This window comes from Rhipicephalus microplus, chromosome 6 (genome assembly GCF_043290135.1).
Source record: "Rhipicephalus microplus isolate Deutch F79 chromosome 6, USDA_Rmic, whole genome shotgun sequence".
NCBI classification, from domain to species: domain Eukaryota; kingdom Metazoa; phylum Arthropoda; class Arachnida; order Ixodida; family Ixodidae; genus Rhipicephalus; species Rhipicephalus microplus.
Genome location: NC_134705.1, coordinates 187,395,420 through 187,413,148, shown reverse-complemented (window position 1 = coordinate 187,413,148; position 17,729 = coordinate 187,395,420). Strand labels below are relative to the sequence as shown.

Below are 17,729 nucleotides of genomic sequence, written 5' to 3'. Positions count from 1 at the left end.
TGTCATGTAGTCATACATTTGTCAGTGCTTTTTTGTGTCACCCACATTAGCTGTAAACATGGAACCACATGCTTTCTGTTTTACTTTTGTTCACTTCGTTAAATTAGCAGTGCTATTTCTCAAGTTTCTTCTTCTGCATAATTTTTTAGGTTACAATGCAAGTCGAGAAATCCGGTAGGAAAGTACATCACCTCTAACATCATTGGTTACAGTTCATGTAATTAGTGTTAAACCATAATCAGTAGCACAGAAATCATGACAATGTAATGACTGGAAATTCTGTAAACATAAAACAATGTTTTGTAGTATGTCTCGCTTACGGCTCAGACTGGTCACTTCAGTTAAAGAAAAAAAAAGACAGTTGAGAGATGTCTGATTATGTACAGAGCTTTATACACTTAAATTGTGGCATTATTTCAGCCGGTGCATTGGAGACGCCCATTCTCGACCGGCCCATCGACTACGAATTTGCCCGTGAGGAAATCATGATGAAAGAACTGGTTAACGATCCCATCCAGGCAGCTATGCAATCGCTCGAGAAGCAGCACGAGGAAGACAAGCACAGTAAGTGGCGTTACTTTAGTGTTGCCTTGGCTTTGCTGTTTTCACATTTGATGAGCCGAGCAGAGAAGCAGTATAACAATGCAAGTGTCTTGAACTATCAAACGTTACATGTTATGGTGCAAGTTTGGCATGGCTAAATTGATACATTGACGAACGAAGCAAGGTGCTCAAACAACTGCTTTGGGCAAGTTCCAGAAGAAATAAACAAGTTAGCTGACTTTCAGGTCGTGTATAAGTTCTGTATTTTGCCACAGCGAATCTCGTCTGCTGCATCTGTCACTCTTCAGAGTTGATGCATCAAGCTAGCAGACAGCGTTAGTATTGTTTACACTGCTCGGCTAGCCACTCACGTTGCGGTGTCACAACTTTGAATGACCCATGCTAGTCGGTCGTCCTGTCAGTCGTCCTGTCAGTCGTCGCAGCCGAGGTTTTCTTCCGAGCCTGGCAGCATGCCAGTATTTGTGACGCGTCTTTTCGTAGCGCGTTCGCTGACTTCGTTGTCTCATCGCAGACGCCCTGGAGAAGCAGCGTCAGATGTACGAGCGGCAGCTGCAGCTGCTGCGCAACCAGATGTCGCCGTCCACGCCGTATGCGCCCTACCTGCCCTTTGACCCGCTGGGGGCCAAGGCGGCTTCCTCGGGACTGCCCAGCCCCAGCGTCGCCTCGCGCATGGAGCGGTGGGCCAAGGAGAGGTAGACATTTTAACACTAGATATCTTTCAATTTGTGGGAACGTACCAGCATTGAGATTGTCGTAACGAAGCAGCTCTCTATTGCTGTCGGCAGTCTCGTGTACTGTATTATAATTTATCTCTTTCGGTAATGTGATGACTCTGGAAACGTTGTTCGGTGCACCGAAGAGAAAAAATGGTTTCAGCTGCATTTGTAAACTATCCTCGCACAACACCGAAAGCGGCACTCTTGCCAAGCATTGCTCAGTAAACCGGCATTTGTGCAAAAAAGGTGATACAGGGGGCAATGTCACCTTCGAAGTTTCGGCAGCAACTCTCCTTGACGTCATAGATTTTGACTGCATCTGCTAGGGGCCTGCATAATTCCGTGCCAATAAAAGTGTAGCATGGCAAGTTTCAGTAAACCTTACTGAGCCACTGTGGCCGAGATGTGCAAAAAAAAAAAAAGACCGAAATCTAAGAAATGACACTGACGTACAGGTGCTGGGATTTCAGCAGGAAATTCAGAAATTAGAAGTTGAATTTTGCTTGCTCTACTAATAATGAACGTATAATGATACCAATGATAGTAGAGTTCTCGGACAGTAATTAATCAGTTTAAACTGGTTTAGTATTTTAGTGTTTTTGAGAATTCTCCAAAGTTCTGAATTAATTCTCAATAACATGTCTTTGCTGTTGTTTTTGAGATCCCTGCTATTTATATTTCTGCTTTATATTTACTGTATTGTTTAAGGCATTAGATAAAGGATAGTTTATTTAAAAAGGAGGCAATTCATGCAACTAACAACTGATAATTAATGATAGATTGGCTGAAGGGCTGCTTGCAGCTGGTGCTAGAATAAAGGTACTACAATAAAAGTACTGGCCCCTGGCCAAACATTGGCAATTTGTCACACTATTTTGTAATAAGCTGAAATGAGAACAAACATCTTGTATTGGCATGAACAGTGTGTCCCACAAGTGATTTTATTAGTAAAGTTGCTGCAGTGGTGATCAAAGTTGCAGGAAGTTGAGAAGTTTGCACTGATCAGAAAAGCCATGAACCCCTAAAGGGCATCTCCCTAAAATTCGTTCTGGCTACTCCTAGTTCAGTATTGCTTTTCTTACGAAAGGCTCATTTTGCCGCCCCTTTTTTGCAGGGACGAGCTGTTCAAGAAGAGCCTGGCCAAACTGCGGGAGGACATAGTGCGGGCAAACGCTCTCGTCCGGGAGGCCAACTTTTTGGCCGAGGAAATGGGCAAGCACACGGAGTTCAAGGTCACCCTGCAGATACCAGCCGCCAACCTGAGCCCCAATAGGAAGGTTCGCGTTTATTTCAACCGCGTTGCGTTGTAGCATACGGGAACTCTTATATGTCGGCTTTTTTTATCTGCTGGAAGAGTGTCTGGATCACCAAACAGTGGTCATTGGCAGGTGGGCAGCTGTAGCCATATTTGTTCCGTGGTCACTCTGAGGCAAGAGCAGCTGAAAAACATGTCAGCTCAGCCTCGGATCCAGGGATGTTACAAGCTATTGAGAACTCACAAACAGCTTGAATGCAATGAAAAATATACCTATCTTAGTTTACCCCCCCCCCCCTTCAAAAAAAAAAAAAAAACACACTTGTGTGCCCTACGTTATAGACCAGTTCTGGGTTTACGGAATACCGCGCATCATATGTGGTACTTTTGAGCAGGTCTAAACTAGTGGCAGGCTCTCTTTTATTTCATTTCATTTCATTTTATTACCTTAAAGACCCCATTGAAGGGGTATTACATAAGGGGTGGGTACATATATGAAAACGTGAAAGCCATTTTTTTTTTTTTACAATGCAAGGTGATTTGTTACGGTGTTCAAAAAGGTGGTAGGACAGGTTATGGCGGTGATTTCGTTAGAAAGGCCGTTCCAGTCCGTAGCTGCACGAAAAAATAATGAGGACGAAAAAGTGACGGCGCGCGTACGCGGCCGCTCAACTTGTTGCGGGTAACCAGTGCGATGGGAGATGCGTGCCGGAGGAAGAATGTATGGTGGCCTGCCGAGCGAGCTGTAAAAAACTTGTGAAAAAGGGAAAGACTAGAAATGCGGCTACGAGATGCAAGCAATGATAGGCCAGATTCTGTTTTCAGTGCTGATATGCTGACGTCGTAAGAGTACGTAGAATGAATAAATCGTGTGGCTCGATTTTGAATGACTCGAGTTGAGTGATGAGATATGCTTGATGCGGGCTCCAAATGGCTGATGCGTATTCTATCTTCGTCCTTACGAGAGATTGATAAGCTAGTAATTTGACATTATTAGGAGCGTGACGCAAATGGCGTTTTAAGAACCCGAGTATTTATGTAAGTGATGAGATACATTCAGAACGAGCCAAAGCAATAATAATGATAACCTAATTTTTTATGCCTAAAACAAAGGATCTAGAAATGAGGTGCCATGTATGCTGTGTGGAGAGGGTTATGGCTACAATATTATGTTCGCTGTTGGAATAGTCAACTATCGTAGTCGACAAGATCGGAGACTGGAGGGTTGCTGGAGTTGGCTGGCTTGTCTTTCATCTTCCATCAAGACTTGGCAGCCGCTAACTACTGACAGTCGAACTCTTAACCTTGAGCACGAAACAAAAAGCACTCGGCTAACTTTCGCGCACATTCTCTTCAAAGCTTGCTCTCCGCAGAGCAACATTCACGTGACTTTCACACGGTAACCAAAGTGCTAAATTTGTGGGTCTGTGAAGTTGCACCCGTTCACGCTCGATTCCAGCTTTGCTCACGTGACGTGCGTGATCTGTCATTGTTATCATTCACCGATTCGTCTTGGATCTTCTCTTCTCCTTTATCTCTCGCGAGCAGAAGAGTGCATTCGTGAGTGAGCCGGCCATCTTGGTGAAACGAAAGAAAGAGGGCAGCCAGGTGTGGTCCATGGAGAAGCTTGAGAACAAGATCATCGACATGCGGGAGATGTACGAGGACCGGAAGGAGAGGCCACCATCCCTCAAGGCAAGACCAGATTTGTTCACACCAGAATCAGCTGTTTGCAGAACATGCCTCAAACAATTACTTACCTCCTCGCCTTGTTTGTCTTCCTTTTTTTCTTTTTTTTCCCAAGATGAAAGGCGGTTGTTTATAAGCAGTCGCACTAAACAACTCCTTTGGACAGGAAAGGTTCGAGGTAGTAAATGTAGCCTTGTCAGGTGGATGGTTGGTCTGTCCATTGTTGTTGCTATATGATTAAAAACACTGTACATTTATGTGAATACAGTGCTCATGCCTTGCAATGCGACATCAAGTTTTGTAGAATAACGACTAGTATGCACAGTTTCTCAAGCTAACTACGTCATGTCGATATGAATCTAGCCTCCAATTTTAATGTTGGCTCTGACCTAAGTTGTTGAGTTGAAATTCTACCAACACAAGACGAACCAAAATAGTGGAAACGAAAGTATGGGCTTTACTTAGTTCAAAATAGTGATGTTTCAAGTGGTCACCACTGAAAGTACTTGGGGATTGATACTCAACGTTATTGTTTTTTCTCAAGTACTATAAGGACAGCTATGAGCTGTCGCCCCTGACAACCTCGTCATGTCGGTGCATATATGGCCGCTAACGATGTAAGCACTTGAGTCCTAATTATGCCGAAAAACACAAGCCGTAGACGCTGGAAGGGAAAGTATGCGCGATACTTTGACGTAAGTTTTAACGTTTCAATACTTGAGTATGCTACATTTACATTTGATGTTTTATGGTTAACATTCCTTACGTGAACTGTCTTCTCTTTCCCAAAGTGTGAGGCAATGTTTTGAAAGCGGCAGTGTGATTAAAGAACTTTCTATTATAAAGACACCGAATACACCTTGCACACCCCCAGCTTGTATAAATTGGAAGGCATGCATATTCGAGTTAGTTTTTCTGTGACGACAGCAAACAGCTAACCTCGCTCCTCTGCCTCGGCTCCCAGGATGACAAGGAGACTACGTCACCCAGCCTCGACCCTTTCTACGAGTCGCAAGAGAACCACAACCTCATTGGCGTTGCCAATGTGTTCCTAGAGGTGCTGTTCCACAATGTGCGCCTTAGCTACCATGTGCCTATCATCAGTCAGCAAGGAGAGGTGAGTGCATTGGTCGCTCGCCTTGTGGCGCAAGAGCAGTGTTGCTAGCATTTCGAGAATGCCGCTGAATTTGGCCAGTTCATAGCCACCTTAAATGACGACCTTTGCAGTTTCAGTCATGGCAGCTCTTTTTACCAGCTTGAATACCTGGTGAATTGCCTCCGAAAAATTTGTCAAAGGGCTTTTGTGAGGGTCGGCACTTTTTTGTTGATTTGCTTTTATTTCTAAAGAATATCAAAGAGCTTTATGTTAAGTCATCTGGGCTTATTCAAGCTAACTCTAAGAGGTAACTTGAGTAAGAATATCGTGGAATAATCGTTGGCATAGTAAGCTGTCTCAGGTGAGCAAAAAATTTATATAAAGCTCCTAGTTGAAGAGATTGTAATAGTAGTGTCTGTAGACATTTAAAACATCTGTCATGGATACAGTCGTCATTGCTTCATGTCAGTTTTTCCCAAGAATCTAAACCTAGTTCGTTGAAACTGAGTCACAAGCATGCCGTTCTGTAGATGCTTAATCCCCCATTCGTAGTTAGTATTCTTCAACCTCTTTGTGTATATTCGAGACTTCCTAATTTTGTCCGTATTCTTCTTTCTTTCAAAATCCAGATTGCGGGTCGCGTGCACGTTGAAATTAGCAAGACGGACGGTGTGCTGCCTGATCGAAGCGGTGACCTAGAGGGAAGTTTTCGGGGATCACTCCTCGACATCTCGGATGACAGTTCGGGAAGACAGGTCACCGTCCGGGTAAGATGCCAGCTACACATGAAACTCTATAGCCTAGGGTTTTACTTCTGCATGTAAATATCCTACATAGCTAGTTTATTACAGTTAGGTTTTAGGGTTGCCATTCCCTCCCCCTCCAAAACTTCTCTCCCCCCCCCCCCCCCCTAAAAATAAATAGCCTTTCAGGAAGGGGTTTGGAAAGGATGTGGTTTCAGGAGACTAACCTAATGTTCAGCAATATAAATGTCAAGTCTTTGGCACACAGAGCATTAAATGGCTCTGCATGCCATTTGCAGTGGCATAAAAATGTTGTATTCTTTCTTGTGTTAATGTCAAAGATGGTACATGGTTTTCTAAAGTCTGACGCCACCGAGACTCTGGTAAGGGTCTGCTTTAGCAGACTTGATGCCCTCAGGTTACTAGTATGTGAGGGCTTACTGGTGAGCTGCCAGCTTGTAAAAAGATCGCTTGCTCTGTGACACCAGCTGGCAAAAAAGAGTGTTATACACTCACTGTCAAAGCTACAAACAGTGCTAGCCGTCGTATGTTTACTTGCAATTACCCAATGGAGTGTATGGAAGGACGACTGCCTCTATAGCCCAGTAGGTCGCATTATTCGAAGGTTGCAGGTTAGGTCTGTCAGCGGCAAGTCGTCTTTTCATACTTTATTGTCTTCACATTTATTTCGTAATGACTACCAAATAGTTCAAATTAAGACTGCAAGTAACGTAACCTGTACCTTCCTTGGCTTCAATGTCTGCTCGTTTTCATTGAAGTTGTGTGTAGCAAAGAAAAACATGCCCTGAAATTCTGTTTCTTTCAGGAACTATATAGAGGATTTTGGTATATTGAAGTTTTGTATGTCAATGTCCAACTTTAGTAAACTTGGTTTTGCCTTAACTGCAGTGGTTTTAAATGTAAACGTAGTGAGTGTTCAAAGATCTCACAAGTTTCATTCGCAGCAGCACAGTGCTCTGAAGGCATCTGAAGGAGTTATGCAGATAACTCATGGTTGTGACAACTTTGGCTGCAACGACTGTCTTGCAGGTTGCCATCAAGAGTGCAGTGGGCCTGCCACCATCCCTGTCCAACTTCGTCTTCTGCCAGTACACGTTCTGGGGCCACACTGAGGCCGTTGTAGTGGCACCCGTAGTGGACACAGACGCCAAGCCGGGCTCTCCCGGCAACTCGAACATCGCCTTCAAGTTCAATCACGTACAGGTTGGTGACCTGGCCTTTTCCTGTGTCTTGTGTGAAATTTCGTGAAACGAAAGTGGCGGCTTGCCTTTACACCAAGTATAAATCAGGTTTATGTCAGCTAACATTACATTCTTCATAGAATGTAAACTGTTTACATCAGGTTTACGTCAACTATAATGTCACACCCTTAATGCAGCATGCAATTAAACCTTGGTGTAATGGAGTGCACATTTTACACGCCGATATTAGTGAGAAATTCAGGCTGTGTTCAAGTTAAACCTTATTCGGGTGAGTTCTCAGATAACTATGGGATTGTTGGATTCATCTGGTCTTCATACCTGGGGCTTCAGGTGTTCTTGTAGATTTATTTGCTGACCTCTATGAGTCGTTATAGATATAAATGTCTTTTCATGTGCAAAAAGGTGATATGTTCTTGTGCACATCCGTATTTATTCAAGCCGTTGCATTTGTAACACATTGTTTTACTGAAAATGACCGATTTTGAGGATACAGTGCACGACATCCACGAAATTTCACATACCGACAATTATTTCTTCATTGCTTGAAAGATCGTGCTCAGTGCTCTCATAAATATTGGCACCAGAATTCCCCTATGGAAATTGCTCTCAACTTACAATTTGGACAGTTTGACAATCTTTTTTGTTTGTAATTAGTTCAGGAAACATCTTCCTAATTAAGCTGAACTTTCTTTCAAGGAAAACAGGTTCCTAAATTCTCTTGATGCTTGTTATCAGGGCACCTTCTGTCATTCTTCAGCCACTTGTATCCCAAACAAAAAAGTTTGCATAGTGGCTGCTTGTATCTACAGTGTCTAAAACAAAGCCTATTACATGGATCAGAATTTTGTGCTTTTGTGTATCTTTAATCGGTTCTTTCAATGCTTGTGAATCATGTTTGCAGGATCATGTGGTACCCGTGACGGAGGAGTTTGTCGAGCACTGCGCCGAGGGTGCCCTTTCTATCGAAGTGTGGGGCCACCGGAGCACAGGCTTCACTAGCTCTGGCCACGGCTGGGACCTGACCACAGGTGGTCCCCAGTCCCACATTTCACACTCCCTGGTGGACAGGTGCGTACGACACCGTCACTATGCCTGCAGCTTCGTTGAAATTTGCAGCGCTGTCTTAAAACAGGCACTCTACAGTTGTGCTTTTTTCTTCGTCGGTTTTGTGTGTGAGTGTCCTCGTGTGCGTGCAAGTATAAGTAGGGTGCTGCATATTTCAACAACATAAAACCAACTAGCCCTTACCCAGCTCTTCCCACAATTTTGCTTATGTGCAATGTAGCGTGGCTTTTTGACACATCTGCGTCCTTCCTCTTCAAACCCAGACAACGATCTTGTGCATGATTTTGACCCTAAACTCGGCCTGGGTCAATTTTTACTTGTTCCTCTTTGCACACACGTCGCCATAGCAACAAACATGCGCAGTGTCGCTTTCTCCTTCCGCGCACACTCCTATCCATCGGCTTCAAGATGTCGGCTACTGTCGCGTGACAACCGCGGTGACAGTTTGAAGAGAAGTGTAGGCAGTGCACCACTGCTGGTTGCCCAGCTGTGCCGGAACGCGGGAGACGCACACAGTGGCCTGTTTTTTGCGTTAGTTGCTGCTATCGTTCAACAAGCCCGGCATTTTTCGCACTGCACATTTATGGACTCTTCTGTCAATTCTGCAACTGTGACAACGTGCAACGTAGGCTGGAAGTTTTGTGAGTGGACAACTTTAGACAGGACAGTGAAGGAAGAGTGTCAGCCAGCCAAAAGAAGTTAAGCTTACTCGAACTGACCTTAATATATTTTGCGCTTGGGGCCCACTTGGACTCCGAATTAGCAATAACTTTCTCAGCCAAGTTCACTCGGACTCATGGCTTGATCTGAGTCTTATCGAGTCTACTCATGAGTGAGTTCGCTAACTTATGGCACTAGTGGCTCCTTCTTATTCCTCACTTTTTTTTTTCACTTTTATTATGCTATTCAAGATCTATGCTTACACTGACTCTGTCTTTCTCGCTTCAAACGGCCTTGTGCAGGTGGTCGGAGTTGAAGCGCAAGCTGGAGCTGTGGTTGGAGATCCACGAGCTGACGGAGCAGGGCGAGTACGCGCCCGTGGAGGTGGTGCCCCGGGGCGATGTGGGCACAGGCGGGGTGTTCCAACTCCGCCAGGGCCAGCAGCGCCGCCTGGTGGTGCGCGTGGCCCCCGTGGTCCGCTCTGGCACCCTGCCCCTCATCTGCCAGCACATCGGCTCTGTCAGCGTGGGCGCCGTCTGCATCCGCTCGCGCCTCCAGCGGCCCCTCGACTCATACCAGGTCACTCTCCCCGTCATGAACACCTTTCAGTCATCATCTTTTTTTTTTCTTTCTTTTATTTGTTTGAAGTTTTGTTAGTACACGAAGTCCACATGAGGCAGGAGTTCAGGAGAACGTGGAAGTTTGAAGAGATTGAGTCAACGTGAGTGAGTGACTGTGATTGTGAGTAGTCATGAGTATGAACGTGAGTGAGTAGTCATCAATATGAGTGGACGTGAGTGTGAACGTGAGCACCAATAAGGGTCAGTAGGGGTAAGTATGAATGTGAGTGAGTTGGAAGGCTGAAAAAAATTGTGGTGGGTGAGTTTGAGTGAGCTCCTAAGCCCTTAAAGTGCCGACCTATAGTCGCAACAGATATACAATAAACCTTTATAAGGAATTTTCGGATATAACAAACTTATTTTCGTGTAAGATGCAACATTATCGGGACTGGAATTCTCTCACCCGCCTTGCCTTTCTCATAACCAATAACTGCATACTAACAGCTCCTTACTCCTTTTTTAGGACGATGACCTCAGTGTGTTGCGAGAACGGTGGTGCGATGCTTTGAGTCGGCGTTCCGAGTATTTGGCGGAGCACCTCAAGAAGATCACTGACAAGCCGGGTGAGTATGTGCAGAGGCTGCACACTTTCTTTTTGTGTGTCCAAGAGCCTTAGAACACATGCAACCACAGTAAATTGAATTTTGTTTTGTTTTTAATGTTGACTGAGTGTAATGTTGACTGACAGTCATGAATAGATGACTGGTTTCGAAATCTTAGTTTAGATACCATGAAAGGCTTCATGCTAACACCTTTGTTATATGTGGCAGCTGTTATAAGTGCTTATTTGTTACATGCCAAATTTTCGCAAGAAATGTATGATAATTACTTTGTTACGTAATAAAAATTTATTAAGTTCATTCTTGCTATATGGAAGTTTGGCGGTGGGCTAATGTGTAAATAATTTAGGGAACTTGTTTTTTAATGCGTGCACTGCAGTCAAGTCCGATGAAGACGCTGACCGTGAGAAGAGCTTGATCAACCAGTGGCTGCTCCTGACTGAAGAAAAGAACGCAGTCTTGGCACCGCAGCCAGGATCAGACATTCCTGGCGCTCCCGCAAACTGGTACAGTAGGCCTAGCCTCCCTATCAGAACGACATGCTTTGGGCTGGTGTAGTTAACTCGAATAGCAAACTATCATTTGAAACTATCATTAGCACTGTCTTTTCCGAATTCCACAGACCTCTTTGTAAGGTTGTGCTTGATTTGAAGCCAGCAATCATTGAAATTGAGCATGGCTTTACAGTGTGGCTTTTGTGTCTCCCTTTGACTTCCAGGGAACCTCCAGTGGGGATGGAAAACCATGTGCCTGTTATCTTCCTAGACTTGAGTGGTAAGTATTCTGCACTGTTGGCAGGCAGTAAAACACGAGTGCACCAAAAAAGAATTATCAATAAGTGCTTAGTTTTCTCCGTGGTCACAAAAGTTCAGCACTGGACTTATTCATTGACAGGTTTGTAGGTTTGGTGCTAGAGAGTACGAAACGTTTAGTTGCGTCACAGTCAAGCACAGAAGATTCAAGTGTCAAGCAATTTATAAAGCTCAAAGGGCGCTCTTCTTCACCGCTGCTCGTTCGTGTTTAGTTTTCATCGTGGCAATTTACTTCAAAGGTGCCACTTGAAATGTCGTGCTTGAATACTTGCAATGTCACGACCCGTCATTCGATGCTGTGCAGATGACATGAGCGTGCCCAACTCGGGCGAGAACGGGCTTCAGGTCGCCGGCGCAAACTCCATCCTGCCCAAGGAGCAGAACAACTCGTCGCCGCTGTTCAACCTGCCAATTGTGAAGCACTTCGATAAAGAGGTACAGTCTTGATGTCGTGCTTCCGTGACGTGTCCTTTTGTATTTGTTCATTTTTTTGTTTGTCTGCACTCCTGCACATCGCCAGGGTGGACTTTATACACTAGTGGGCGTGTTGCCAGTTGGAGAGTACAGCTCAGCTCCACCGCACTTAAGGTTAACGTAAAGTTAAGGAAATAAAATGGATATGTATAAAATTCCTACATTGGAGTAACACTTTGCATTAAAAAAAAATATAGATGCAAGAGTTGATGAACTCACAAATGTCTTTGCATATTAAGCCTGATGTGAACTGGGCGCACTTGACTTCAAGCTCAATATATGCAACTGTACGTCACAGTTCGATTGCGCTCAGATGGCTTAATTCAGATCGAAGTCAAGGATTTATACTTCTATGGCAAAACCGTTTCACAACCATGCTACAACTGCAATGGATTGGTAAACGTGTTGCAGCATTCTTTCTGGAACAGATGGACATTTTTTTTTATTCCTTATATTTTCGGTGATTGTTTCTTAAGATTTCTTGTATGGATGGTTTCTCACACTGAAGAAAACACATGCACAGGAGGCTCTCATTAATTAAATGGAACCGGAAAGGGCCAGGAAGATATGTTTCATTTACCAAGAGATGGACATGTGTACAGAATTCAAGTACAACACTAACTATATTAAAAGCTGTTGTTTCATTAAGCTGCAATTCTGTTTAAAAGATTTCTTTTTTGCCGAGGGTCTACCGTAACACACTGCATTGTGTTTAGATAGCCGCTAATACAGGTTGTGCTAAAATAACATGGTGAACGTATACTTATGTGTATGTATTGCTGTTTCGTGTATTCTTTAGTGATTCCTTGATGTGCCTGCCCCTGTCTCAAAATTTGTGTGTAGGCTCGGTACTAGGCCCCCTCCATCAGTTTTGTAGGTGGAAAATAAAAATTAATTAGATCAGGTCGTCATCTCACCACGGTGTGATCCGGGCTCACCATCGTATGTGGGGGTGCCCGCGCAGGTGTGTGCAGTGGCGGCGTGGGACTCGTCCATCCACGACTCCATGCACCTGAACGCCCTGACATCGCCAAATGACCGCATCTACCTCATCCTCAAGGTGTCTGTGAGGCTGAGCCATCCCGCTGTGATGGATCTCATTCTGCGGAAGCGCTTTGCCATCAATGTGTACAAGAAGCAGTCGCTCACTGAAAAGATACGCAAGAGGATCAGCAGGCAGGTGAGCGCAGCGAAACGTTCCTACATTGTTTAAGAACATTGAAATCTCATTCCTAATAGTAGTATATGTTTACTAAACAATGTATTTACTACTGAATATATCAGTAACATCTTAATTCTTTTCATGTTCCGTAATGTGTGCCACTTTGTCTAGCTGTTCCATGTCCTTTACTGATCTTTTTAACAGCATTTACCTTACTTTAAGTGTTTTCCCTTTTCTGATTTCAGGACGTCTACTTCGCATCGGGAGTAACGTATGAAATCGTTGCCAGCATACCAAAGGCAAGTCTCGGAAATTCAGTCTTGATTTGGTGCTGTTTGTCGACGTGTCTGTGAAACAGCCGTCGGTTTATCATTGTACGAGGGGACAGTGAGTGGCATGCGGGAAAATAGAAATTGCTACAACAGCACTGATATCTTCTTTTGGTTGGAAGCGAAGTAGGAGCTAACAGCTGTAGCTAACATTTGTAGGGTCGAATAATCTCGAAGGCAATACTTTGAATAATTGTGGTGATGAGCATGAAGCGGGACAGCTAAATATTGATAAATATTTCAAAATTGCAGCACATCCCACCCCTTCTCTTAGAATTTGCATGCACGGAGGACACTTTGTGGCTTTTTGTCTTCTTTCTTAATGTCCAGGCATGCACAGTGCGGTGCTTCTACTATATATACTTATAGAGACGTCAAATACTTGATCTTGGAAAACAGCTTAATGCTTGCAAAGTGCTGCTACTCATGCACTATGTACTTACAAAACATGCAAAAAAATTAAGTTTCGCCTTTCTTTTCCCATCCGTGTTGAAAATTAGTTGCCGGCAATGACTGACAAGAAAACAGCAAAACCAAACAATGCCATTGTTATGGTCTCATAACAGCTTTCGCTGTGAAACCACACATATGCGCTGCTACATGCCAGTGTCAGTCAATGAAGACGGATCGCATGCTGACGCACGTTGAAGACAAGAGCGATATGTCTCATGAGACGCAGAATGTGACTGTCCTGTTCAGGCAGAAAGTTGAGTTAGTTGGTGTCGAAAATAGTAGGTGATAGTTAAATCGGAAAGGTGGGCAAGTTGGCATCGAGAGTAATAGGTCATGGTTAAGGGGAAAAGTTGGGCTATTAGTATTGAGAATAATAGGTCATGCTTAATGTAGAAAGTTGGGCTAGTTAGTATCGAGAATAATAGGTCATGGTTAAGGCAGTTAGTTGGGCTAGTTTGTATTGAGATTATTAATTCATGATTAAGACAGGAAGTTGGGCTCACCTATATTGGTAATAGATCATGGTTAAGGTGTAAAGTTGGGCTAATTGGTATCGAGAATCGGAGGTCGTGGTTAAGGCAGAAAATAAGGCTAGCTAGTATCGAGAATAATAAGTCATGGTTAAGGCAGAAAGTTGGGCTAGCTGGTATATATTGATTAATGTTTTTTTTTTTTTTTTTCCTTTTTTCATGCTTGCTCAGGCTTTCGAAGACTTGGAGGGTCGGGAATCCCTGGCCCTGATGGCCGCTTCTGGTGGGGACAGCGAAACGAGCGACGGCGAAAGTTACATAGAGAAGTACACACGTGGGGTTTCGGCTGTCGAGAGCATCCTCACGCTGGATCGCCTGCGTCAGGTGCGTATATGATAGGTGTTCATTGTATTCAATATTCAACATGACTTTGCTGCTAACATCTGGTTAACCGTCTTGCCTTCTTCTTTGTCTCTCTTTCTCTTGCTGCTCTCAACAGATTCTTTTTTTAATTTTTATTGTTAATTGGGAGCAGTTTTTGGTGACCACAATAGGTTTTGGCCTGGCTAATTGTCTGTTCCTGTTGCCTAGGCTTTCTAAAGAAATGAAGGTAATCTAGCTCTTATGAGAAATTTAACCAGGGCCTGCAACCTAGTAAGCAAGCATCTATCCTGAATTCCTCAGTGAGTGAGAAGGAGGGCACAGATGCCACTGGACACCGCAGCTGAATAGCTGTGTGGTCATAGCACCGACTCCATAACGATGAACATGCAGGAATCACACATGCAAGAATAGAAAGTCTTCAGACACTTTCTTCTTGGTCGGTCTTCGTGATTCACATCACGGAAACCCATGTCTGACCTGACAAACTTTCATTGAACCCTTCAGTATCTTCACATTTGTCTCCATCAGCACAAAAATATCCATCTCTTTCTAGTCCTAAGCTCACAGTCTAAAAGTAAGCTATGCTTCTCATTCCACCAGGAAGTGGCCGTGAAGGAGTTGCTGGCAGCCCAAGGACGGCTGCTGCGCAAGACAGCTAGCGTGCCCAACATCGCGCAGGTCATGCGCACCTCGGATGCTGGCTCCCCGCTGCGGCCAGACGAGGCAGCACCGCACCGATCGGACTCCGTCATCAATCTGGCATCGTCTTCGCTCAGCGAAGGTCTCGACCGGTTCCTCAGTGAGGGAAAAAGTGCTGCAATCTCAAGCCTCGGTCAGTGCCACTGTGATGTATATCTCTGTTTCGTCCAGCGCATTTCTTCAGAGAGCTCTAGCATGTGTGGCATTTTAGCAATAATAGCGTTAGGGTTGTGCAGTGCGGTGTTACTGGACACTGCTAGAACATCTTGTGATGCGTCGATTGGCCACAATGCTGATACAATCCACTTGGCGTACAACGAATGTTCTTGCTGAAAAACTGTTTCAAAAAGCCGACATATTCGCAATGCCACTGTCAAAAATTTACTCATGTAGCAAAGTAGCATGCTCTTGGTTACCACAATAATATAGCTGTATTCACCTGGTCGAGTTCTGATAGCCCAGAAATCTGCAAGTGCAAAGAAGTTTGTGGTCAAGCTAAAGCTCGCTATTGTATCAAACACCAGTTTTCATTAGATGAGTTGGCATACTTACGAACTTGTGACTGGCTCTTTTGCAAATACCTGAAACCACGACATTCACGAGCCTAAAAAAAAATGATGACCAGGAAAACGAGGCGACACAGTTAAGCACGTATTACATTACTTGAATCAATTATAATTGCTATTCCAGCACAATTGTTGGTACAATGCAAAGCTGCACAATCTTTAAACCAAGGGTACTGTTCCAAAGACCTTTCAAATTCTATGATTTTTCCATTTAGCACTATTTGGAGGAGGCATAACTGACGTCTGCACTATCTTTTCAGCTCCATGCTGATAGAGGCTCGAAAGATTGTGCATTGCGCAATATGTAAATATTTTCGCATAGCCTCCAAGCTCACTAAATCATAGAGGACGCACCAAAATTTATATGGACAGGTTTAGGGTATTAGTTTCAGCTTGCTGGTCTCATTACGGTGTGAAGCCAACTCACTTAGGACTTTAAGGCAAATGTTTAAATGCAGTGTAATGTCATAATGTCACAGCAAAGCAGACAAGCATTCAGGTGATGCTGTTACTTCAGTTATCAATGTTTTAATTAACATCCGCATTCGATGTAGTGCAGCATCATGACATCAAAAATAGAAAAACTGTTGCTCACACTCTTGTTCGTTTTCTCAATTTCAAATTTCTGGCACTAAAATATGCACAAAAGCTTTGTAATCGACGTAAGTGGCATGTTGTCTGTCTGCTCACTTTCCTCGCAATTGTGACACAAGTGGCGCGTGATGCACAAAGACAGCAGTTGTAGTGCAGGGCCTGGCAAAATGCACTTGTGTTTCGACTGAAGTCGACGTGATAGCGGTGCTTTGTGTCACGCATGGTGTGTTGCACCAGTTGACTCACACTGCCCATCTCATCATTAGTCTTACAAATTCATTTCTAGCCTCAAGTTTCGTACACCGTATACTAGAGGGAACTCTGGTGCTGTGATTTCTCAGCCACAATGGGAATGATGGGTAGTACACGGATTCGCCTAATCTTCGGGCTTGCAACTTTGAGCGCACTTGTCGCTTTGTTTATTGTTGTGTTTTGGCGTTTGTTTCGGATAAAAGAATGGGCGCGCTAGACTCTTAGCAAGGGGTGGAGTTCACTTCTTTGATAGACCTTCGATCGGGCTACTGGCAGGTACGTATGGGCACTATAACCAGATTTCCCTCTTACTAGGAAAGTCAATGGTTGCGAGCTGCCACTAGGGTTTTTGAAAAAAATCACTCGAGAAACTGAGAAATTTAGATTGACATGGCACTAATGTACATGAGCTTAGTTTTAACTTTTCGGCTCGAGACATTTAAAAGGAAGCTAAATAAAGCGGAATTTAAAAATAGCACTTCATCAGTCTACATTGATCTTCGTTCGTTCTCTTTAGTGAAACTCAAACACTTTAATGTAGACCGAAAATTGGCTAGTCTAGTTTAGTCTATACTGCGTTTCACAAGCTGTTGGCAGTACAGCCAAAGGTAGAGCTTTGTCGTCCACTCATGACTGTAGGAGCGCAGCGCAGTCCCTAAAATGTTTGAGCAGCCCAGTTTCTATTTTGCGAACTGCACTCACAGAAATGGAAAATGTTGTTAGTATTGAGTTTTTCAGAGCATGCAGAGTGTTTCAGTTATTAGCGAAATTAAAAGAGAAAGCCTGCATGGACACACCTCTGCAGAGGCTGGTTGTGACGTGGTGATGCACCACCTTACGGAAACGTGGCGTCGGTCGAGTTGTTTGTGTCTGTTCAAGGTGCCTCTCAGGCTGCGCGATCAGTGAGTTATCCTATGAATGTGTGGTTTTCTGTCGCTAACGAAGCAGATAGCTTCGGACATTCGTAAACGGCTTCGCGTCGAATGCGCCGTTTACGAATGCGCCGACAATTCAAGTGCGCATGCACTTATTAAGAAGACCGCAAAACTGAGACAGGTGAGCGAGCGAACGCTGTATTGGTAAAAAACAGACACAGTGGGCGTCGGCAAAGCCCTACCACCAAAGAAGGGTTGTTGTGGGGAAGGCCCTGATTGGACGAAAATGCTGGACAATTTTGACCTCAGTGTCTTGCTAACAGTGGTGCATGGCTTTTTTGAGAAAGGGGAATTTCAACTATTGCCAAGCCGGAGCATCGTTTCAAGGAAGATGAGATGTTATCGACCATGTCCATGACGACGATTCAGAGGATGCTGGTAAAGTTTGGTTTCAATTACAAGAAACGC

General features: G+C 44.1%; 1 protein-coding gene across 2 annotated transcripts in view; it reads left to right on the top strand.

The window, feature by feature from the left end:
- The window catches only part of Khc-73 (Kinesin heavy chain 73), a 118,268-nt gene that overhangs the window by 81,601 nt on the left and 18,938 nt on the right, over positions 1-17,729 (top strand). For both annotated transcript variants that reach the window (XM_075867257.1, XM_037418397.2), the window contains exons 15-31: positions 421-564; positions 1,076-1,256; positions 2,395-2,557; positions 4,084-4,230; positions 5,189-5,341; positions 5,950-6,087; positions 7,114-7,287; positions 8,188-8,354; positions 9,314-9,590; positions 10,095-10,194; positions 10,571-10,697; positions 10,910-10,965; positions 11,308-11,438; positions 12,442-12,657; positions 12,885-12,938; positions 14,123-14,275; positions 14,876-15,107. In XM_075867257.1, coding sequence (XP_075723372.1) covers positions 421-564; positions 1,076-1,256; positions 2,395-2,557; positions 4,084-4,230; positions 5,189-5,341; positions 5,950-6,087; positions 7,114-7,287; positions 8,188-8,354; positions 9,314-9,590; positions 10,095-10,194; positions 10,571-10,697; positions 10,910-10,965; positions 11,308-11,438; positions 12,442-12,657; positions 12,885-12,938; positions 14,123-14,275; positions 14,876-15,107 — 2,613 coding nt within the window. The remainder of the gene's footprint in view (positions 1-420; positions 565-1,075; positions 1,257-2,394; positions 2,558-4,083; positions 4,231-5,188; positions 5,342-5,949; positions 6,088-7,113; positions 7,288-8,187; positions 8,355-9,313; positions 9,591-10,094; positions 10,195-10,570; positions 10,698-10,909; positions 10,966-11,307; positions 11,439-12,441; positions 12,658-12,884; positions 12,939-14,122; positions 14,276-14,875; positions 15,108-17,729) is intronic.